This window comes from Prionailurus bengalensis, chromosome A3, assembly GCF_016509475.1.
Source record: "Prionailurus bengalensis isolate Pbe53 chromosome A3, Fcat_Pben_1.1_paternal_pri, whole genome shotgun sequence".
NCBI lineage: Eukaryota > Metazoa > Chordata > Mammalia > Carnivora > Felidae > Prionailurus > Prionailurus bengalensis.
This window is the reverse complement of record NC_057354.1, coordinates 127,094,287-127,118,156: the sequence shown is the minus strand read 5'-3', so window position 1 is coordinate 127,118,156 and position 23,870 is coordinate 127,094,287. Positions and strand designations below refer to the sequence as shown.

General features: G+C 38.1%; 1 protein-coding gene across 1 annotated transcript in view; it reads right to left on the bottom strand.

Moving 5' to 3' along the window:
* The window catches only part of SMC6 (structural maintenance of chromosomes 6), a 78,126-nt gene extending 62,020 nt beyond the window's left edge, over window positions 1-16,106 (bottom strand). Inside the window, 4 exon segments of the mRNA XM_043604489.1 lie at window positions 3,611-3,716; window positions 5,841-5,958; window positions 7,874-8,016; window positions 15,886-16,106. Coding sequence (XP_043460424.1) covers window positions 3,611-3,716; window positions 5,841-5,958; window positions 7,874-8,011 — 362 coding nt within the window. The 5' untranslated portion in view covers window positions 8,012-8,016; window positions 15,886-16,106.
* Between the last annotated feature and the right edge of the window lie 7,764 nt (window positions 16,107-23,870).

The window sequence follows — 23,870 nt, the reverse complement described above, 5'->3', positions numbered from 1 at the left end:
AGAGTTGGATGCTTAACCAACTGAGCCGCCCAGGCGCCCCTGTGTGTGTGTGTGTGTGTGTGTGTGTGTGTGTGTGTGTTTAAATCAGAAATACCCAATTAGGACAGATATACTCCAGACAAGTTGTAATTAATGGGAGGGTTTTTTTTAATTTAACATTTATTATTGAGAGACAGAGACAGAGCATGAGCAGGGGAGAGGTAGAGACAGGGAGACAGAGAATCTGAAGCAGGCTCCAGGCTCTGAGCTGTCAGCACAGAGCCCGACATGGAGCTCGAACTTGTAAACCACGAGATCATGACCTGAGCCAAAGTCAGACATTTAACCTACTGAGCTACCTAGGTGTCCCAATTAATGGAATTTTTAAAAGCTCGCCAGTTGATTCTAATGAACAGTCAAAGTTGAAAACCGTTAACTAAAGCGTAATAGGGGAAGGGCAACTGCCCACAATACGGAATAAAAATATTTTTTTTTCATTAACTTGTATGTTTACCTATATTAAGTGAATGTACTTCATGAAAACGTTTTAAAAATAAAGTGATTATATATGTTTCCTCTCTGAATCATCAAACATCTCTCTTGATTAGCAAACATATATTTTATTATTTTCATTCCTAGCTACTCTGTGTATTTAATAGCTACCTTTAGTATTGTGAGAACTTCGGAGGCACTGGTATTCTGTTGCGATGTGAACTGAATAAAGAAAAGCAAGTTTTTCAAAAAATTAAGGTTTAAGAGAAAAGCCTCCTAGTAACTGTACCAGGAGACAGGGACACCTTTGCTGGGCACTAACTGCTGTCTCTTCAGCTACTGATGTGGCTAATTCTCAATTTGGGTCAAGAGCCAGGGAGCCCAACGTCTGTAAATACAGGAAATCCTTAAGTGAAGAGTTCTTTCAGAATGACATCACAAACAAGCAGTGCCACAGAAAGAATTTGGCTTCTTTCTCAACCCTGGAAAAGTCTATCTGCACAGAGGTACCTGGCAGCAGCACGAACATAGGCACGAACAAGGCACGAACCATACAAAAATATGATGCATCTGCTGTCTCTGAATAGCCAGCTCATCTGCAGTTAAGTTCTGTAGCCTTGACTAAATACATCAGCAATGTACAGCAGGAGTAAGAGTTTTTGTCCCTCCATAACTCACTCCCAATGCTGCAGCTGTCAGATCCCAAGGCAACCAGGGCTAGTATTAGAAAGCCAAGGGAGGGAACAGTGAACTAAATATGTTCAAAAAGAACCTGAATAGTGAGGGTCATGAGACCTTGGGGCACTGACAGAGGTTGCCATTGGAGAAGTTGTATTAGGTGAATTCATTCACCACCACTGTAAAGAGCTGGTAGCTGACAGAGAGGTGACGCCCAGGCAGAGTGTCTCAGGGCAGGGTTCTCTGGCTTCTCCAAATCTCACTAGGCAAGACTGCTACGGAGAGCTAAAACCCCAAACAAGACAGGACTGAGCCCAGGTGCTACCAACGGGGAGTGTAATGTTTGACATGGGGGGAAGGAGAGTCCCAAGGACTCTCCCAAACCTGTGCCAGACAGACTTCCTTCAGGGAAAATGGAGCAGACACGCAAATTTTAGATGTAAAACTGACTTAAGACTAGAACTGCAAAGCTCCATGAGGTGAATCTGTAAAAAATGATGACAGAATCAGAGACTATAAAATATGAAGAGATTCACAGATATCAAACATTTTAAACAGAAGGGGATGACTAGGGAAATAGTAGTGGGTTTTGGAAAAGCTGTTTTTAAGCTACTTTTCAGTCAAGGTCTATAAAAAGGAGACTGAGCTCAGGTTAAGGCTTTTAACTGTTATTAACTATTTAAAATATATTAATTTCCTCTAGGCAGGTGTGTCCTTAAAAGTTGGTGATCTGTGTAAGCTGGCCTTTTCCTTTCTTTTTAAAAATGGTATTCTGAAGACAAGTCTCAGAAAGAAGTTTCTGCTTTGGTCCAGATACTTCTCAAATGGAAAAAAACAAAACAAAAAAACAAAAAATTATTTAATTGGGATATAAAACAATTAGGGCTACAGAAAAAAATTATTTCTTTTCCTGAAGCTTCTATCTGAAAGATCAATGTGTTATCTGACTAGGTAGACTAGGTGACTGTTTAGACTACTAAGAAATGTATAGTTAAGTACAATGAATTGAAACAGAGCTGGAGCCATTAAAAAGGCTGGAATAGCTAATTTTTTATTTCAGAGATCATTTGGTTGGGGACTATGGAAGGGGGAGAAGGCCTTGCTGAGCTGCAGCCCAAATAAGATAAGGAGAGACAGAAAATATGCTGGAGAATTGTTACCGAATAGTTATTTTCCATGGCCATACAGCGTGGGGAATGTTTCCCGTGTATCTTTACCTCCCTTCTCCTGAGTCCACTTGGAACCCTGGCTTGGGTTAATATTCCTACAGCTTTCTGAGAAATACATGAGAAAACTGCAATCCTGGTTCATATCCCGTCCCTATTCTGTTTTTTAGTAATAAAATTGAAGTTAAACGGAAAGAACATTGAGCAGAAGGAAAGTCTGTTATATGAGAAAAAAGATCTCACTGCTAATTAAACAGTTTGGGACTTCTAGTTTTTAGGAGACGCAAGGACCCCTTCGGAGTTATTCGAGGCAGTAATAAGAAGAATAAGGAGACCGGCCTGAAGAGTGCTCCTAATGGGCAAAAGGCCCTAAGTCTATGATGATGCAAATTGGGCAATTTATATGAAGTTACATGAAGGCAAGTTATATCAAGAAGAAATACAGGTGTAGAGTGAATGAAGGCAGTTTTATGACCATTTTCCAAGAGTCAAGATGGACCACAAACAGACGTGTGGGTGTAGTCCTCAAATCAAATCCACTTGCAAACCACCTGAGTAAAGGACAGAAAATCAAAGACACCAGAATACTTTTTTGGAATTCTTAGTGAACTGGAGGCAGAAATTTTGTGCGGGGACCCTTGGCTGGTTGCTGACTCTGCTTTTGCCTGTAACACACAAACATGAACTTGTTCAGGCTGGGTTTGGATCAAGAGCAAGGAAAGTCCAATGTTTATAAATATCTCTTTAAGTAGAAGTACATAGTGGGGCGCCTGGGTGGCTCAGCTGGTTAAGTGTCCAACTCTTGATTTCAGCTCAGGTCATGATCTCATGGTTGAGACTGAGCCCCATGTCGGGCTCTGCATTGACAGCATGGAGCCTGCTTGCCATTCTCTCTCCCCCTCTCTCTGCCCCTCCCCAGCTTGTGCGTGCAACTGCGTGCACTTCCTCTCTCCCTCAAAATAAAAGAATAAACATTAAAAAAATAAAATAAAATAAACAGAAGTACATAGATTCATCATTGCTTGTTCTTTCTTCCAAAAAGGTAACAGAAACAAGAGTGTAAGAGGGCAGGCACATGGCAGTACTTTACACGCGTTTTCCTTCTGGAGAGCTGAACAGGCAACAGTGGGCCATACTGGCAACAGGGAGAAAAGAAAGGAATGGAAAGATGGGACTCTTCCGTTTCAGTTCTGGGAAGCCAACTCACTTCCTATCATGTTTACATGAACTGGGAATCTAAAGCAGCCGCTTCTTACTAAGGAACTGGAAAATACATGTAGAAAGCAAACACTTACTTCTGTCCGTCTTTCACAAAACCTTTTAAAGAAGAGCCTCTATTGGTAGCGACTGCTTTTCCGCCAAGACCAACTATGAGAGCTGTGAGCACTGCACTCTTCCCACCTACGGAAACAGGTGTTGATGAAATCACATTCATTAAGGAGAGAGAAAAGAAGAGGCTGACTCCCACAATTTGATGTAAAAAGATTTCTGAATGAAAATGTAAATTAGTTCTAACCCTGAAATGAAGTGTTACACTTCGATTACCATTTTCTTTCAGCAACCTTAAAAAAAGAATTGTATATATCATGAAATATTTAGCTGTTGCAATTAGAAAAAAAATTAGTATAATTCAGGACTCAAATTTTTGCCACTAATAAGAAAATTAAAAAAAAAAAAAAAAAGGTTGATATCTTTCCAACCTAAAATGCTCATTGTTTCATCTTGGTCCATCAGCCTATTAAATGAGGTTATCTTTTTAATTACACATAGATACTGAATTTATCTAATCTTTATCACATTCTAATTTAGGTATGATTTACTTTTCCACAAATTCACAGAAGCCAGAAACTATTTTTAACAACCGCTGAATGCAAGCAAGCCCCACAGGGACAGGATGTTGTCTGTTTTATTCAATGTGATACAGCCAATAGTGGCCCATAATAGGCACCCTGGTATTTATTGAAGGAATAAATAAACTTCAATATGAAAAGAAATCATCAGTCATACAGATAAATGTTTCTATGTAATATTTTGACAACTCTTATTCCTAATTTGATTATTCATTTGCTAACTTTCTGAAAAGTATACTTCTTTTGACTCTAACATATAAAATAACACAAGCTGAAATTTCAATATCTAAACAATTACCCAGAATATGCAATCATTTTCTGAACTCCACAATCAACCAATTCAATCAACTCTTACCAGACCATCATTTCCCACAACATACCCTAAATTAACCAAAATTCACCACTGGCTAACCTGATTTAGTTCCTCGAATGCCTTTCAAGTCTCTGTTCTAAATCTCTCCTTCGTTTCCAAATTCACTGCCTCCACTATTTGCGTTATTTCTTCTTCTCTAAGTTTTATTAATAAAATAACTATTTCAAAAGTTAAAAAAGAAGAAAAGACCTAATTGCAGAACCCACAAGTTTTTCCTTACTTCTTGTCCTGTGGGACCTCCCAGTAGCACTAATCCCTCTGTCCATTCTCTCCTTCTGAAAACACTTTCCTCTGGACTGAATATACAGCAGGGGAAACAAAGAACAACTAAGCAGAATATGGAGCTGCATTCACCTACTATCCTGTTCTAGCACCGTCACCAGCCATAGACTCTGGCAAGCTTCCTCTCCATGTACTGGTCAGTCAAGCTGTCGACAGCTCATGCCTGGCTGGTCCATCACAAAAGCTGCATAACTGGTCTTTCTAACCCCCATGCCTCTCCCCTTCTAATCCATTCTCCACAATGTGGCCACTTTGTTTCACAAATCTTGACCATGTCATCCCTTACTGACAAACTGTAATTGGTTCTCCACTGACTTCTGAATAAAACACCAAAATCTTTATCGTGGTATTCAAGATCCTCACCAGTATCACCTACGACAGGCCCCTCCAGCATCAGCTTCTGCCCCTCCCTACCATGTAGGATATGATAAAACCATATGAGGCTGTTCACCATCATCCATGCACATCTATTTCCGCCCCTCCAAACCTCTGTTAATAAGCAATCTTTGCCTGGAACATCTCAGCCTCCTATTCCCCAATGAGGCCTAAAGAATCTATAATTTTCATTCAAGTGCCACCATAAATACCACCTCCTCCTTAAGCTTTCATTGGCCACAGTGAGAAATAGTTTCTTTCTTGTCTGGATTCCCATGGCACTATATTTGTGCTCTATTATAACATTTAATAGATGTAACACACAGGGCTGCCTTAATCACAATGAGGCTAGTCCTCTCTTGTGGAAGGCTTGTCCACTCTTCTATGGTATGAACACCAAGGTAAAAGGAGTCAAAACAATAAGTAGGAAATGTTTATTCCTACTACATAAATAATGAACCTAGAGTTAACTTATTATTTTCTTTAAGTACAGAATAGCAGCAAATACTGAAAATATTCATGACCAAAGTTTATAGATCCCAAACTTAGATTTATCAGCATGCACAATCACCTATTTTAAAAAGTTAGTGCATTCTAACTTCAAAATACTACTCAAAATAAAGTAAAGAGGGCAAAAGCACTTACTTCCATTGTTGCCAACAACAAAGTTGACATTAGAACCAAACTTAAAGGGTCCAAGCATCGAATGACACATGAAGTTTCTTAGCTGAATACTCTCAATTATTCCAACTTCTGCTGCAGTCTATTAACAACAACAAAAAAAAAAAAAAAAAAAGAGAGAGAGAGAGCAAGAGACAGAGGGAGAAAACAATTAATTATTAATCTGTCTAATAAACTCATTATACTCATCCAAGCATTTGGAGAAAGATCAGCAGTGTTACTAAAGAAAACAGTTATATAATAAGTGAATAATCTTAACTTCAATGAGTAAGATGAAATTAAATGGGAACCTTCAATGAATAACTACTCATTCTCAAGTCCTTAAAGGATCTAATAATTGTATTACTTAGTTTCTTAATATGGACGATACTAACCTTTTGAGTCAGGTAATTTTTTGTTGGAGGGGGGCTGCTTTGCGATTTTGAGAATTTTAACAACATCCCTAGCCTCTGCCCAGTAGATGCTAGAAGCACACATCTACCTAAGTTGTGCCAATCAAAAATACATCCAGACGCTGTCCCCCATGGGACATTTAAAAACTCTTAAAAAAAATAAAGTCTTTAAAAACTCCCTGGCTGTCTTCTTTTGGATGCCATCTTATTAAAAACCAGAAACATTTATATCCTTTTATAAGTAGAATATCAGAAATTATGGTTGAAGGTTTTTTAAAATAAACTTTTATTTTGATCTAATTGTAGATACAGTTGTAAGAAATAATACAGAGAGATCCTAAGAATTCTTTATTCAGTTTCTGCCCATGGTAGTATCTTAAAAACTGTGGTACAAAATCACAACCAGGATACTGACACTGATACAGTCAAGATACAGAACATTTCCATCACCACAAGGATCCCTTAGGTCACCTTTTATAGCTGATCCACATCCCACCCAATCCACTCCCACCTGAACCCCCAGTCCACTAATCTGTTCTCCATTTCTAGAACACTGTCATTTCACAAATGTTATAGAAATGTCTATGGGGTACCTCGGTGATTCAGTCGGTTAAGCGTCTGACTTTGGCTCAGGTCATATCTCACAGTTCGTGGATCCAAGCCCCGCATCAGGCTCTGTGCGGACAGCTCAGAGCCTGGAGCCTGCTTCGGATTCTGTGTCTCCCTCTTTCTCTATCCCTCCCCTGCTCCTGCTCTGTCTCTCTCTCCCACACACTCTCTGTCTCTCAAAAATAAATAAACATTAAAAAAATAAAAATTGAAAAAAAAGCAATGTCTATTGTCACCTACATCAGGAGGTCACTGCTAACTAGTATTTCATGGTATGGATGTACCACAGTATTTAACCATTCACTCACTGAGTGACATCTGGGTTGTTTCAGTTTGGGCTATTACAAATAAAGCTGCAATAAACATTCATGTATAGAATTTTGTGTGAAAGTATATCTTCATTTCTCTGGGACAAATGCTGGGTTATGTGGTAGACAGGTGTGTGTTAAATTAAAAAAAAAAAAAAAGAAAAGCCAAGCTATTTTTCAGTGTGGCAGTATCATTTTACATTCCCACCAGCAATATATGAATGATCTGGTTTCTCTGTATCCTTGCCAGCATTTGAAGTTGTCGTTGTTTTTAATTTCAGTCAGTCTGATGGGTATGTTATAACATTTCATTGTGGTCTTCTTAATTTGCATTTCCTCAATAATAAATGATGTTGAACATCTGTCACGTCATTGTCATTTTGAAGCCTGCAGGGTCAGTGGTCATACCTACTGCTTCATTCCTGTTATTGGTAATGCCTTCTTTTTTTTTCCCTTTGTCAGTCTTACTAGAGGTCTGCCAAATTTATTGATCTTTCCAAAGAACAAGCTCTTTGTTTTAAGGGTTTTCCTAAATGTTTCTAATAATTCACATAAACTTCAGAATTAGTTACATTATTTTACCTTAGTTTTTTAAAAACTATACTGCTTTTCCTGACATTGAATTATCAAGAATATGACATATAAGCCAAACATGAGAATCAGGCCAATCCAAAAATTTTGCACTTACCAAAGTAGAGGTACCATTTGTGAAAGAAACCGTACATTCATCTTCATCACCATCTTTGTCAAAGTCATCCAACTCTTCTTGTCTTGGTCTTTTGGCATTTTCAGGAGAGAAGAAATTTTCTTCCTTTCTTTTGGCCATCAGGTCTGAACATGTATTAGAGTAACAATGAAGTAAAATAAGACAAAGCTTAAGTTTTAAGTACTACGTCCATTCGTTTTTAGTTAAAAAAAATAAACATATCATCTGTGCAGAGGAAGAGGGCCATGGGACAAAAAACACAAGTGGCCACTTGAGGCTGGAAAGGCAACCAAACAGATTCACCCCTTGAGTTTCCAGAAAGGAACAGCCCTACCGCCACCTTGATTTTAGCGCTCGGCGCTGCAGCAGACTTCTAACCTGCAGAAGTGTAAGACAAAAAGTTTATGTTGTGGCTTTTTAAAATCATGTGCACATGCCACACTAGTTGATTTTACTTCAGAGTTATTCACAGCCAAGATTTTATGGATATGGGCCTCCCTAAATGTTTTGACTACTGAAACTCACAAAAGGTAAAAACTCTTATTTGTGAGACTCTGTTTTCTAGTTTCCTAGATCTATTAGTAGAGATGCCATGTCTTCTGAAAGTTTTCCAAAGCAATCATCCAATTTTTAGATAAAAGCATTAAATTAATTTCCCAAAGAAGAATATCTTGACGCCATGTTGCCTAGTATCAGTAGTTTCCCTTAATTGTTCCCTAAAGAAACAAGCCATGCTATTTTTTTCCAATGTACTATAAAATTTATGCCTAGAAAATTAATGTATTTAAAATTAGACAAGACTTTTTGAACATATAAATACTGCACCTCAAGTCAAAGCTGACGGTCTGTGATTAAAATTAAATGTTATGAGTCATTTGGTTGTTACTTTCATTGTTCTCTCTAAAATACACTTAAGACTTATAATGATACACACCTAATAACTATTTGCTAAATAAATGGAGAGAAAATCCATAACATAGGTAATCAAAAATGTCTAAGATTCAAGGAAAGAATATGAAGAATGGTTCTAGTCTCTACCTAAGTCCACCAAGGACTGTATACCATAGCAACCAGGTTTGCACCAGGTACCTGGGCAGCAAGAGAGTAAATGAGGTTTTCTCTCTCTTGATTTCGGACTGAAGGATTCCAGTCAGTCCTCACTACAGATGATAGCCATATGTGATGATATATGCACACAGGGTAACAAAGTAGTCTTTGTGTGTGTGTGTGTGTGTGTGTGTGTGTGTGTGTGTCAGAAGGGTGGGGGGCTAGTGGAGTGGTGTTCCAAAGAGAGTATGAAGTAGATGTGTAGGAACCAGAATGGGGCCTCTAGAGAAAGAATGTGAATGACAAAAGGAGGGTAAGGGAGAAAGAGATATCCATATATGTGTTTAATTTTTTAATCCACTGCTTTCCAAAATTATACTGACAGTACTGATCTGGCAGAAATATGAAATATCTATACATATTATGGAGGAACTGGTTTGGGGAACTATCTTTGTTAGGCTGTGTTATTTTGATAATGTATACCTCGTTAAATGAACTAAGTGGTTTTCCCATCCTTTTAATGCTCTGAAATCACTTCAACTGCATGACACATTAAATGTTTTTTTGAAAGTAAGAAAGAACTAGGCTAGGGGCACCTGGATGGCTCAGTTGGTTAAGTGTCCAACTTCAGCTCAGGTCATGATCTTGCAGTTCATGAAATTGAGCCCCATCCCCCAGCTCGCATCAGGGCTCTGCTGACAGCTCAGAGCCTGGAGCCTGCTTCAGATTCTGTGTCTCCCTCTCTCTCTGCCCCTCCCCCGTTTGCACTCTGTCTCTCTCTCTCTCTCTCTCAAAAATAAACATTAAAAATTTTTTCTTAAGAAAGAAGTAGGCTGAAAGCTATTAGAAAGTAGAGCTATTAGTAAGTAGAAAGTTTGAACGCTAACTTTATGAAATCATTTACATTTCTTTCTTGTATACTGGTTTTAACAGGTTTACAATAACCTCTTGAATCAATTTTTCTGTAACTTTATTTTCAAAACATTGATATAATGTGAACCCTCACATTTACGAGACAAGATTACCTTATGTTTTGTAAAATCCTCATCAGTAGTCATGACTCCTTTCATGCAAATTATATTTAATTAAATTTTGAAATATTTTCTCTAAAAATGAAGTCTTTATCAAATCAAGGTTTTTCTTTAATGGGAATATTTTAATGTTTATTCATATTTCTTATACAACCAAATGTAAGGGATATTCAGTGTGAGTCTAGAGTTCAACCTCTCATTCTTTCTCCCAAAATGCAAGTTAAAAAAGAAATCAGAGACTTCCACTTCCAGGAAAATGGAATAGATACACTTTTCCCTGTTTCTCCTGCTTAGTAAAACTAAAAACTTTGGAAATCATATATAAAACAAACATAAGACAACTCTGAATGAGAAGGAAGTAGATTGGCTAGGAACCTCAGGACCCAAGGAATGACATCAAGGTAAGTTCCCAGAGTTTTTGTTTTGCTTTAAATATCCCAGACTTGGAGAAGACAGCAACTGGGGAAATACCAACAGGTGCATGGGAAAAAAAAGACCTAATAAAAGCTTCCTCTCTCTAGCCAAAGGACCAGGCAGCCTGACAAGACAGAAAGCTTTTAGACAATAATTGCTCTATTCCAGCCAAAACCACGAAAAAAAACTGTGGCGCCTCCTTCTACTCCCCCAATGACACACACTTCAGCAAAGGTCAAGTGGGTAGCCTGGACCTTATAATGCCATAAGAAGGCATCTCCATATCCCATTTGGGCCAGTGTCAGAGAACGTTATGTAGGCCAAATAGGGAGTCATGATAATGGGTGTCCATGGAGCCCGCCTAGAGAGCCTAGGTGTCCACCTTGATCAGGCAGTAATAGGTTGCTACTTACTCCCACTCCCGGTTGGATGGTGTCTCATGAGACCTTTTACTACCACCCAGAGAGGTAAAGAGACCACCCCCCAAAAGTGTACGAAAACCATGTGGAGAGCCAAAATTCCCACTCATACCAGCAGTCACTGTGGCTAAGAAAAGAGCTCTGGTACAGTTCTACACCTCTGAGTCTTAGTGTCTACAGCTTAATACCACAGGGCAGAAGTTCTCAAAGGTTGTGGTCAATCTCTTCAAAAGTACTAAGGATCTCAAAGAGCTTTTTGTTTACACCTATCAATATCTATCATACTGTAAATTAAAACTGAGAAACTGTTAAGCCAAAGAACACACACATACACATTCTGTCAGTCCTCAAAGCAATGACATCACCACATGTCTCATAGCCTCTGGAAAACTCCATTCACTCATAAGTGAATGAGAGTGAAAAAGGCAAATAATATCTGACTATTATTATGAAAATTGTTTGACTTTGTTGACCCTTTGAAAGAGTCTCAAGGGTCCCTGGGCCACAGTCTGCAAACTGCTTAGTGCAGACGATACTGTAAGTAATCCATGACACAATGTCATAAATTACAAGGCATAGCTTGCAAGCAATTAAGTTAGAGCAGCAGAGAAGAAGCCAACCATCAAATAACTTATAGACTTGATATTCAATGTGTGGTCCAAGGACCAGCAAGTAGCATTTACATCTCCTGGAAATGTATTAGATATCCAGAATCTCAGCCCCCTTCCTAAATCAAATGAATCAGAATCTTCATTTCTAACACGATCTTAGGAGATTCTAAAGAAGAACCGTTATAAATAACATTTAAAAACTTGGCCTTTATCTTATCCTGAAGGCAATGAAGAATTTAATCATGATAAAACAAATACCATCTAAAAGGTGTATTAGATAATCTGAAGGACATTTAACCTAAACAAATCCCTGAGGTAATATTAGCATTAGTCACAACTACATAAGAGTCAACATCTCTTTTATAAATAATTGAATGTTAATGTTGAATCTCTTACACAAGTCAAAACTTGAAAATCCAACATATTTCTCAAACTATTTAACAAGAGTCAACGTCTGTTAGTTTCAGCTTGTTGCTAACTTACATTTCCTGGAATACCACCATGCCATTATTTTCCCGAAAATATCTCCTTTTCTCCCACCCGTCCTCTATCTCCTTAATTACTGAGCAATAATTTATTTATTGTAGAAGAGCAAAAATGAAGCATTACTGTTTGGTTTTCCCCACATTAAATGTCCCTTTACATACTGTTTTTATTAATGCCCAATAATGATCCTGCAGTAAGCAGGCGCTCAGACATCAGCTGACTGATTTTTAGTATTTTACCATTAAAAAAATGGCAGTTTTTTAAGTAAAACTGGGGGAGGGAGATGACGTAGGTAAATGTGATAAGCTTCTTACAATGAATGTGAGATTCTGTACTACACAGAAGATGGTGTGCAACATGATGACGATGTGTTTTATTTGCTGCACTTGGCCTAGGATTTGCAGTTTGCTATTAGGTTGCCATGGTAACATGCATCAGACACCAAAGGATTCTACCTTTTAAAATAGGAATCACTTTGTAATTTAATGATAATGAATTTTTAAAAACATATGAATGTCCTGAGCATTAGATACAAGTTAATACAATAAAACTGTTTCCAAAAGGCTAAAGAGACATAAAAACAGATGCAAAGAAAAATACTTCTAATATTCTGATATACACACAAAATGGAAAAAATCTCCTCTGGGACTTTTAATACATCCATAAAAGCTCATTATGTGTTTATTTACAATCAAAAAAAGTCAGAATTAAGGAACATCTCTCTCCCTCACAGGAAGCAAATCAGAGTAGAATAGTAACAAATATGCAACTATCAATAAAAAATAAGTTCAAGAAGAAAAATCAATAAGCAAGAGTTCATTATAGAAAATAAGTGAACTGGAAATCTAATGGATCAAATACACTTCAACAGGATTTTAAATTCCTAAATTTTAGATTTTATTGTGATCCATATAATAATTCATACTTCTCATTAATATCCAAGTAGGGACTAACAGCAGTGAGTACAGACATAACAGAACTGAAATTATCAATAGGAAATAGAGGTTAAAAATAACGGCAGAGGTGCCAGGGTGGCTCAGTCTGTTAAGCATCAGACTCTTGATTTCCGCTCAGGTCAGTGATCTCAAGATTTGTGAGATTGAGCCACACACCCAGCTCTGCATGGACAACACAGTGCCTGCTTGGAATCTCTCTCACCTGTTCTCTCTCTCTGCCCCTGTCCTACTCACTTGCACACACTCTCTCGCAAAAATAAAGTTAAAAAATAATTTAAAAAATAAAGGCAAATTGCTGCTATATCTGAATCTGCAGTGGACTGTGTTTACCTCATCACCAATTCTGCCCCTCTCACCACCACCAACATCCTCAATTCTGCATTAAACAATCTCATTTTAAATGTAATGAACTCATTAAACACACTGCTTGGGATATATCATAAAATCGTAAGACATGATAAACATTTAAGTGAAAAAATTCATACATCCACCTATCAAATAACTCAGATCAGCAAAACTGGGAAATACTAAGCACAGCATTTCAGATAATAAAATGTGAACACTCATATATATGTTTTTAAAACATCCCTGTGGCCTCAGTATAAAAGGAAGATGAGAGAGGGAGATTAGAGGCAAAAGAGACAGCCTCGAAAGGATGAGGGGCACTGAACAAAAGTAGTGGCAATATCAGTAATGAAGGAACAGAAGAAATCAAGAGATTTAAAAGTATGAGTAAAGTGGGGAAGTAGAAGTAACATTTGTTGAATATCTCCTTTAATCCCCAACATTTTTTAAGTACTGTCCTTATTTTACAAAAGGGGATATTGAGGCTCCGTAAGACATTTTGCCCAGGTCTGTCTAGCTATAAATTATCAGAGCTCAGATCTAAACCCAAGTTTGTCAAAACCCAAAGTCAAACCTCTTCAATGCCCAGGTTCCTCCAGGCATGAACAACTGAGTTTGTTTATAGGTAGTGAAATTGGATATTAATCTACCCATCTTCTTATCTATTTTTTGTTAATGTATAAAAACTACAAAAAGGATTCTATTGTGATGTGTCCTTCTAATGTTGCTATTTGAGCCAATTAAAAATTGGGCTCTATAAAATTTCATCTCGTGTTTCATTTTTGGAAACAATCTTCACACAAGGCTAAATGCCATTATAAGTAGACAGAGCAGATCTGGAAAGAAAAGAAGTAAACAATACATTTATTTTGTTTGGAAACACTGAGTTTGAAGCCATCCTAGGATACTGAGATGGTGAAGCCAATAGACAGTAAAATATACTCTGCAGTAGGGGTGGAATTGGAAGTGTTGCTAAGAAAGCTACAGAAATTATTTTGAATTTGGTCACTAGGGAAAGTATGTTGAATGAGAAAAGATGTATCTCATGTACTAGTGAATCAAAATGCTAACATTAATATAAGTGACTATACTTGACCGTCAGTTACCTGGACTTACGAGTGTATGTGTATACAGAAGTGTAACAGGTAATTATGCCTTAAATATAATGCATACTACTATGGTAAAATTTTGAGTTACTTGTTTATTGATTCCTGAAAGTAAGTCAAGTATAGCTTTGGTTAATTTTCCTAACTTAGGTCTAAAAACGGTAAGTCAAGATTTAGGCAGGTTTTATATAAAATTCTACATCTAGACACTCAGTAAAATAAACCTTTGGGGAATAAAAACAGATTCTCACTTTAACAACTTTAATGTACCGTTTGTAGTTACTTTTCTGCCAGGCTCAATACTAAATGCTTTATATTCATTACATATTTAACACACATATTGAAGAATCTGGCCTATTGGGTACTAGAGCTATTTTCCTCCAATTACAGAATAAGAAATAAAACTTAAAGAGGTGATACCAATAAACTCTGGGTCACTCAACACTGGTTCTCTCATACAAAAACATGTTTTTAAAGCAATATTCTAGTGATCTCCAAACTTTCTGTACGCCCACCCATTCAGGAAAAGAAATTTGGAATACACATTTTGACATAAAATTATCACTCTGTGTATTTCACACAGTACTAGAACGAGATAAAGTAAATCTAAGTAGAAGTTCTATTATGTTCCCTCCCACCCACACGCCCGTGGAACTACCTGCAGTCCACTGTACAGGATACTGAATTTTTTTTTTAATTTTCTTGCTATTGACTACTTTAAAAGACTATATAGCAGCCATCTAAAAGTTAGGGAGTTTGGGCGCTCCCCCCCCCCCCTTAGAATATACATTCCGGAATACCTTGCCTTTAAAACACTCGCTGTTAATGAAATACACACAAAATATACACCAAGTAATACGTGCTCACATAAATTCTGCCTTCAGGGTTTAAAAACAAAATAGTTGATTTTTCCAAGAATTATCAGTTTTATCTCAAGTCGTATTGGTCCTACAGCCCTTTCTCTATCCTTGACTCTAGTATTCCGCAATTCCCAGTCGCGATTCTTCTCCAGTTTATTTCCACAAGAGGGAAAAGAAATGCCATCATAAAACCTCAAAACGTTACATTTTACTTTTTCTAGATAATACAGCCTGCGTTGTCATGAAGCTGGGATTTAACAACAAATCCAATTAAAGTGCTATTTGCATACATCTCGTAAACAGACGAAGTTGCTGCCGGTGAGTGTATCAGATTCGCTCCAAGAGCCGGATGTCCGAGCCCACCCTCCCTCTTGACCCCATCCCCTCGAGCAAGTCTTCTAATGCAGCTTGGGGCCGGGCGCCGGGTCCAACAGCCAGGGCCAGGATTTCTCAGCCCCGCCGGCGGAGCCGCCCGAGGAGGGGCTCAGCTGCAACGGGCAAGTTTCCCGCGGTTCAGGGGACCTGTGTCGCCCGCAGAGACAGCCCGAAAATCCGCGCCGGCCGGCTGGTCCGCTCGGGCCCGCGGGGATACCCTGGACACCGCAGCAGCTCCGCTGACCGAGCCGCCGCTAGGTGGGCTGTGGGGCGCCGGCTAAGGGGGTAACGACAGGGGATGGATCCGGAGCAAGGGAGAGCGACAGAGCGCGCCCTCACCTTACCTCGAACAAGTCGAAGTCTCCCCCAAGGAACACGATCAGCGCGGCTATCGCGGTGCAGCGGGACGCTAAGGACACCCTGGGTCGTCTCGGCCTCGGCTGGCCACCGTTGGCCCGCCGGGAACCGCGCGCCCGCGGTGGGAGAAGGCAGGAGCCTAGCTGCCCTGGCGCCCACCGCGGGACACTACGCGCCTGCGCCCCGCCCCCCCCTCCCTCCAGGGCTCTGCCCGCGCGTGCGCGTTTCAGGGTTTTCGCGCCACTAGCGTCTAAGAGGAGGGGCCGGAAGTGCTCCTCGGCGGGCGGGGAAGCTGGTAGGCTCGCAGGGCTCGGCTGCGGCGAGACTTGGGGGGCCGGGTGATTTGCCTAAGTGAAAGGGAAGAGAACTCGGAGTACCCCGGCAACAGTTCCAAGCATGCGTAGAGCCGACCGGCTAAAAGCCAGAAAAGCCTAGAGAGAGACTGGTCGCGGAAAGGGGACGGTTACTTCCCGGAAGAGGCGGGGCCATTGAGAGAGGGCGCCGAATTAGAAGTTGATTGTGGCGGCTTCCCGGGTTGGGGTGCTGAGTCCCAGACGTTAGTTTTTGCTTAGCGAAAAAGGTAGAGAACTTTTCCTTTTCTTTTTTTTTCCACTTAAGTTTTTAAATTTTTTTATTTTAGAAGAGAAAGTTTGGAAACTTGGAGGCAGCAGTAGTTAGGATTCAGGCCAAACTAGTAAATGACGGAGGGGCGTCTTCCAAAACCAAGGAGAAAAGGTTGTCCGGGTAAGTCCCGCGGACCGTGGAGGGGCGGCCCCGCCCGCCTTCCTCTGGCTCCTTTGAAAAGCTGGGTTAGGGGCGCTCCTGCGAACCCTGGTCAGAGGCTCGGCTGGGAGTACGGTGGGAGAGCCGCCTGACCACGCTCTGGCCTTGCGTGCCTGGCCGCTGGCGGCTCCGCAGAGGCGGATGGCCCCTGGATGTCCTTCCTTCCCGCACACTGGAGCAAACGCCCACGCCCGGTTCTAGGCCGAAGCGGGCAAAGTCACACTGGAGTGTTCCTTTTTCCTTGTTAACGTTGTGCTCTGAAAATACATGATAGCAATTACCTGAAGGCATTGTAGTTGTTTACAGCCTTCCCCCCCCCCCCCGCTCCGCACTGGCCTATTATTGTAAACCCACCCAATAAATATCGGAACTAAATAAGTTTTAAGTTCCTTGAAGTAACTTTCAGGGATGTTTTCAGCCCGTCATTAAACCTATCGCTTCTCTTCTGCCTTTACACAGCTCTTCAAGAGTTGGGTTGATCTAGTTAAATAATCTACTTTATTTACTCCACAGCCTCCCGTTGTAGATAGGAAAAAGTGGCATTTACCGCTACCCCACTTCACCCCCAAATAGATGATAAATTTCTCAGCCCCAGTAATGAAATTCTTTCCATCGAAGTCACCTTTTGCCTCTAAAGGTAATCAAATGTATATCATATTCCCAGTGTGGCCCTTGCATGAAAAGTAGGACCTGGTCAGACTACGCTAAAACCCTACAGTCTGGTCCAAGAGGTCCTTGTTGGTAAACAATAGGAAACAGTTGGGAGGGTTTTGCTCAGATGTCACTTGATGCCCAGTATTACGTAGGGTACTTTATATACTCCTATAGCTCACTCATAATACCTCTGCCTGTACTTGACACATTGTTGTAATTCTCTTTTCATCTCTACTCTCAGTTGCCCTCCTGGGGTCTTTAGATGCAGGGCTTTATCTTTCATTATTGTATCTCTAGCATCTAGAGTTCCTGGTACATAGTGGACATTTAATAAAGATTTATTGATAACTATAAGTTAAGCCGGGTATATTATCCTTCAAAGTTTAAGCTAAATTCATATGAAAATAAAACTGAAGAAAATTAAACTAGCATCAATTAGTGAAATTATGTAGTAAACCCATACAATTCAGTCTTGTACTTAAAGAAACTATTTGCCTATCTTTATATGAAAACAGTCTTGAAATGGGAATTGGGAAACTTAAAGTATTTTTTGCTTTATTGCTACAAAGTTTTTTCCCTAATGTTTTTGCTTAAAACTTAAATAAAATTGGAAAACTGTTGGCCTAACAAAATGTGTATTTTTGCATAAATCTAACCACTGACCTCTGTTTATGTTCTTTAAAATTTGATTCATTAGTGAAATTAGCAAGGTTCTGTGCTTTTCTCACCTCATTCAGTTTTATAATTAACCAATAAAAGCTTATTAGCTCTTAAGGAAGTTTTAGGAGCATAAATTGATTTATGGGCACCATATGGTTACATCAAAGGATTTGTTTTGTTTTAACCTGAATTGGATTCTTGAGCCCTTTCTTTAAATTAGAAATTCATGTTCTTTCTGTCAAGCAATACTAACGAATATCGAGTGATTTTATTTTAGTACCAGCTTACCCAAAATTGGTCATGAGATTCAAAGGATATTAGAGTTTTATAGTTCATCTGGTTTCCTACCTCTCATTTTGTAGATGGGTTGGTTAAATGTCTTCCAAGGTCATACAGCTTCAGTATCCAAGACCAAAATCCTAGGTTTCCAATCCCAAGTCTAAGGCTCTTTCAGTAAATTAAGTAAATTGAAGCCACTAATACATTATAAAGTTATTTGCTAGGGTTATTCTGATGTTTTTGATTCATGTAAGTATTCTTGTGTCACTTTAATTCTTAGCAATTGTTAATATGTTAAAGAGACTTTATATGTAATTTATATTGACTGCATGATCAGATTGATGTCAGTAAGATTATCACATTATAAAATATGGGAGTAGACACCAAATCCCACACCACAAATTTTTTTAATTGTACCCTATTAAAAAATAAGGGAAAATTATATGTAGTTTTGGGTGAGTTTGATATATGTGGTATTTAAATTTTACTTAATGCTGAGCTATTTTAGAGTAACCTCATCAGGTTGATCATGACCTCATTCAAAAACCATCTGTTCTATCTTTGAGTGTAGTTGCACTTGAATATCTTAAAAACTGTTGCGTTCTGTCCCTTTTGAAACTTTACATACGTTTACAATCTTCCCATTGCAACTTAGTGTTCAGAGGAAGCATTGGTGCAAAGAAGTGGAAAACAATAGATGATTAGAATAGACATTTTGTATTAACTACATTCTTAAAACATGTTGTGGTGTTGTTTTTCATAAAATACACATTTCACATAATTTTGCCCTTTCAGAACTATTGGGATATTCTTTTTATATATTTGATTTTATGAGTGATTTTCAAAAAACATGCATTTTAAACTTAACCAATTTAGATCATAGGTCTAATGAAAATAATCCTAAAAATAGTATTTTAAAATAATGTACTGCATGTAGAACACTTAATGTAATTCTACATTAATATTTTTTGCATTGTATAACTGGCTATAAGATAGCAACATAAGTAAATTAACATGTACAAACAGGAAGATGATTTTAAAGCATATGCTTTAGATTTTCAAACAGGATCACTCTGGCTTCTATGAAAACAATCGTTTTCATAGAAGTGGAGGGTTGTAAAAAGTAGAAGCAGGGAGGCCAGTTGGGTGACTGTTACAGTTGTATACAGGAAAACGCAGGGCACGGAGGGGGACTATCATTAGAAATAGGGATTTAGGATATATTTTGGAGGTAGAGGACTTGCTGATGGAATGGGTGTTGGGGAACCAAGTAAAGAGGAGAATCAAAAAGGATGGCTAGGTTTTTGGCCTAAGCAACTGGATATTGTGGAGAGATAAGTAAAACAGTTCTGAGGAGAGATGAAATCAAGAGTTGGATGCATGTTATGCATCCATGTGAAGGTAAAGTAGGCAATTAGATGTTCTAGTTAAGAGCTCAGTGGAGATGTCCGATGAAGTGGGAAAAATATTATTAGGGAGAGTTCATTATATATTATTAGAAGAGTTCATTATAGACTCTTCAAAGGACACTCAGCAGTAATGTCCTTTCTGGTGTAGTCTGCCTCTAACTGATTCTAAAAATATTCTTCCTATAATTCCTTTTGCTCACTTTCCATATCCCATGCCCACTCCCAATCCTTTTAACATGTTGCTTGGCATAGTTCTAATTTATTATTATTATTATTATTATTATTATTATTATTTAAAAGTAGTCAAGGCTGTGTAGAGCCTTGCAGTAATTCAAGAAGGTCTAATAGAAGTTCATTAATGTAAAGTTACTCAGAGAAAAAAGATTTGTTGGGGCATGTCTAGCTCCTATAAAAATGTCCCCTTAATTCCTGTCATTCAGAGAAAATGGTCAAAAAGGCATATTTCACAATAGCAGCAATTCTTCCATGCTTATGAAAGAAACTGAGAGCATTACTACTTTATAGGAGTGTGCTTGGGGAGCACAAGAGAGATTCACCTTTTTCAAATCCATTTCAATAGATACACAGGGACTGTAGGTTAAGGGATCAAAGTGGTTTTAAAAGCTTTGAGATGGATTTTAAAATACGGTGACCAAAAAGATTGGCAACGAAAGAGACATTTTTCTGGAACATACCACATAACTCAGGAAAATTGGAGAAGAGAACACTTTAGCTCAGAGATAGTCAGATTTTGCTTTTCTGGAACCAACAGATAATTCTGCTACTCTTTTTCTTTTTGCCTACATTGTTCTTAACAGTTGTGTTTAAATAGCTGTAGTTATATTTTGTAGTCTTCACTCCCATTTTAATAAAGGAATAACTAAAACATGTTCTAGGTAGACATTACAGGTATCTGTTCAACTACCAGTGCTGGTTGTTTTATGACATAACTGTGATGGTCATCCTTTAAACCAGGTTTATTCTGACAAAAGAAAATAAAATAGCATGAAGAATTAAGTTTTAAGCATAATAATTATACTAAAAATACTATTTATGGGCTTAGTTAAAAGCCCTCTCTATGTTGCTTAAGGGATCCAATCTGTGGAATTTTAATGTTTTAGTAGAATTAATTCCAAGCTTACTTTTTTCTAGGCATGGCTGCCCTAGTGAATAATATTCCATTAAAGTCTTTGCAAAACGTTCCTAATGTGCTTGAAATATTTAGAGGACAACAGTGTGTAATCAAGAGGCTGCCTCATCAATGTCTCTTTTCTTTCTACAGCCTTCGGAAGGAATACAATATGCATGGCAGTCCTTTACATAAATGTATGCTTATGTGTGCCACCGTAAACAACACTGCACAAGATGGCAATCTTTGTTCATTACATATATACTAGTAATATTATGTAGTGAATAATATTATGTAATATTAGTAAAATCATGTAATGAAGCTTTAGAGGTAAGACAAAAAGGAAGGAACTTGCAAACTGGAAAGGCCAGAGGAAAGGATGCACCTTGCCTAAGTTTTCATGACTAGCTCCTAGATGGTATGACAGAAACCGGAAAATGTGAGTCTCTCATCCCTAAAAAAGCCATACTGAAGTCAGATTTGATATCAGGTATTATATATTTGCAGAACTTTGCTTTTTGACTTGACCCATGAACTCTAGCCATATTTGGTCTCGTAATTTTTAGGCAAGATGCAAACCATCTAAAGATTTCTTGTTTTATTTCCCCAACCTTTTACAGATAGGACCACATTAAAAAAAAAAAAATGTTTATTTTTTGAGAGAGAGAGAGCAAGCTGGGGAGTGTCAGAGAGAGAGGGGGAGAAAACTCCCAAGCTGGCTGCACACTGTCAACACAGAGACTGACATGGAGCTCAAACTCACAAACTATGGGATCATGACCTGAGCCAAAACCAAGAGTCAGATGCTTAACTGACTGAGCCACCCAGGTGCTCCAGATAGGACTACATTTTTTAAAACTTTTTTTTAATTTGAGAAGTAATACATACATATGATTACTTAAAAAATTAACACAAAGGAGAGTATACTTTGAAGAGTAATTCTTGTCCCCATTCCTGAACTGTAGTCATCCCTGAAATATAATCTGTGTTGTACCTGTTTTCACTTTAAAACTTGGAGATTGTACATGTAGATATATCCCATTTTTTTGCTGCATCATCTGTTCTATTTCAACCTACCATAATTTATTAAAGATACTCCTCTATTGATGGACATTTGGTTCTGCTCATTGTTTCACTGTTATAAACAGTGCTACGGTCGATATCTTTTTATATAAATCTGCGCACAGCTAAGAGATATCTTAAATTCCTGGGAGAGCTTTTGCTAATCAGAAGACCTGCATTTAAAATTTTGAAGGCTAGAACCAGGGGTACATTTAAATGAAATATGATCAGTTATAATGTTGCGCCCGAGAGAAAAATCTCATAATTTCCTTCAGTTAGCAATTCATTCCAGTGTACAACTTGAATCATGAAAGAAAAGCAACTGTCAAAAGAACTTCCCTCTCAAACTTGCTGCTTCTGAATTTTATGCATTCTGATGTTTAAGACTTAGAAGCCTTGTTTCCTTTCATAATAATGAATTAGAAAATATATATGTCCCCACTCTTTCCAGAATTAGCTACAACTTTTCACATTAACAAAGAGATAAAACTTATCTCTGAATTGATGCCACAATGCCACATTCAACCAGTGAGACTTCTTACGTGAAGTAGACGATATTAACACTGAGGTACCATTCACTACCTAATGCTTTATCCTTTGCATTTAAATCTGTATATTCTTTGTAAGGTGACATATCAGCAAATATTGGTGCAGTTCTTCATAAAAAATAAATGCACAAAATAATACCTGTGGCACTGGCCACATTATAAAATTAAGATTCAGAGAAGTGCAGAGAAAGTAACAATACTTCCAGCCTTTATTTATTTATTTTTGCAGCCATGTACAATTTGAGAAAATTTGCTTTTTTTTTTTTAATTTAGAATGGCTTTGCATTGGTTTTGCATTTTGCATGGTGATAGCCTTTTGTAATATTTTTTATATCCTACTTTGTGTTTCTGGAATGAATTAAGGTCATTTTCAGAGGATGGTAATCTGGATTATGTTTGTAGAGTCAAACTGAATTTTCATTGCAAATACTACATAATACTCTTATCAAATAATAGCAAAGTAAGAGAAAAAGAGATACAGGTGTTTAGTAAAGAAAAACAACTGTAGAAAATACCAAAGCTAGAATAGCAGAGTTCAAGCCACTTTTGTCTTTAAAATGTCTTGTACACAGAAGAGTTTAACATTAGTTTGCTTTGAATAGTGGCACTATAGGTGATTTAAAATTCTTTGTTCTTTTAGAAGACTTTATTTTATTTTTCTACAATGAGTATGTGTGGCATTGCAATTTGAAAAGCCAAAGCTCTTTTTAAAAAGATACCGCATATCCTTCCAACTCTCCATTTTCTGTCCACACCCCCCCCCCCAATCTTCCATTGACTTTTCCTGCAATGACCCCTTGGGATTTTTTTTTTTTCTTTACTTTACTTTAACATGCCTGCTTTCTTGCTTTTGTTTTCTTATTTTTCCTGATTATGGTAGGGGACTAGTCCTACTCTTGCTTTGGATATGTAAATCAAGGAGTAAATTCTCAAGTAGACAGATATGATTTACAGCATCCCCAGTGCCCATGGCTGCTTGTGTTATCCCTTGTTAACAGCTGGAACAAAGCCAATTTTACCATTTTGGGGTTTTTTCCTTTTATTTTCTAAGTTTCATTTAATATTAATGTAACCATGTGAAAAATATTCTCCACCACTGCTAAAGAGAACATAGAGAAGAAGAAAGAATGAGGAAGGACGAGACCATTTACATTTGGGTTACATTAAATTTTAAAATAACTTTATTTTTCAGTACTACAGAGAAACCCATATTTGTTAATGAGTGGATTTTTAAGGATAGATTTAGCATGGTACAATTTGCAATAGCTTTTACTCCGTTAGTTACATCAGTATTTTTGTAGCTAGTAGGTCAGTTACCACCATTGTTAATGTTTCAGATGTTCTTGATTCATTTGGAAAAGCTGACTTGGGGTTGGGGTAGGGGGCAGTTAGAGAAGGAGGGAGCCAAACCATAAGAGACTCTTAAAAACTGAGAATAAACTGAGGGT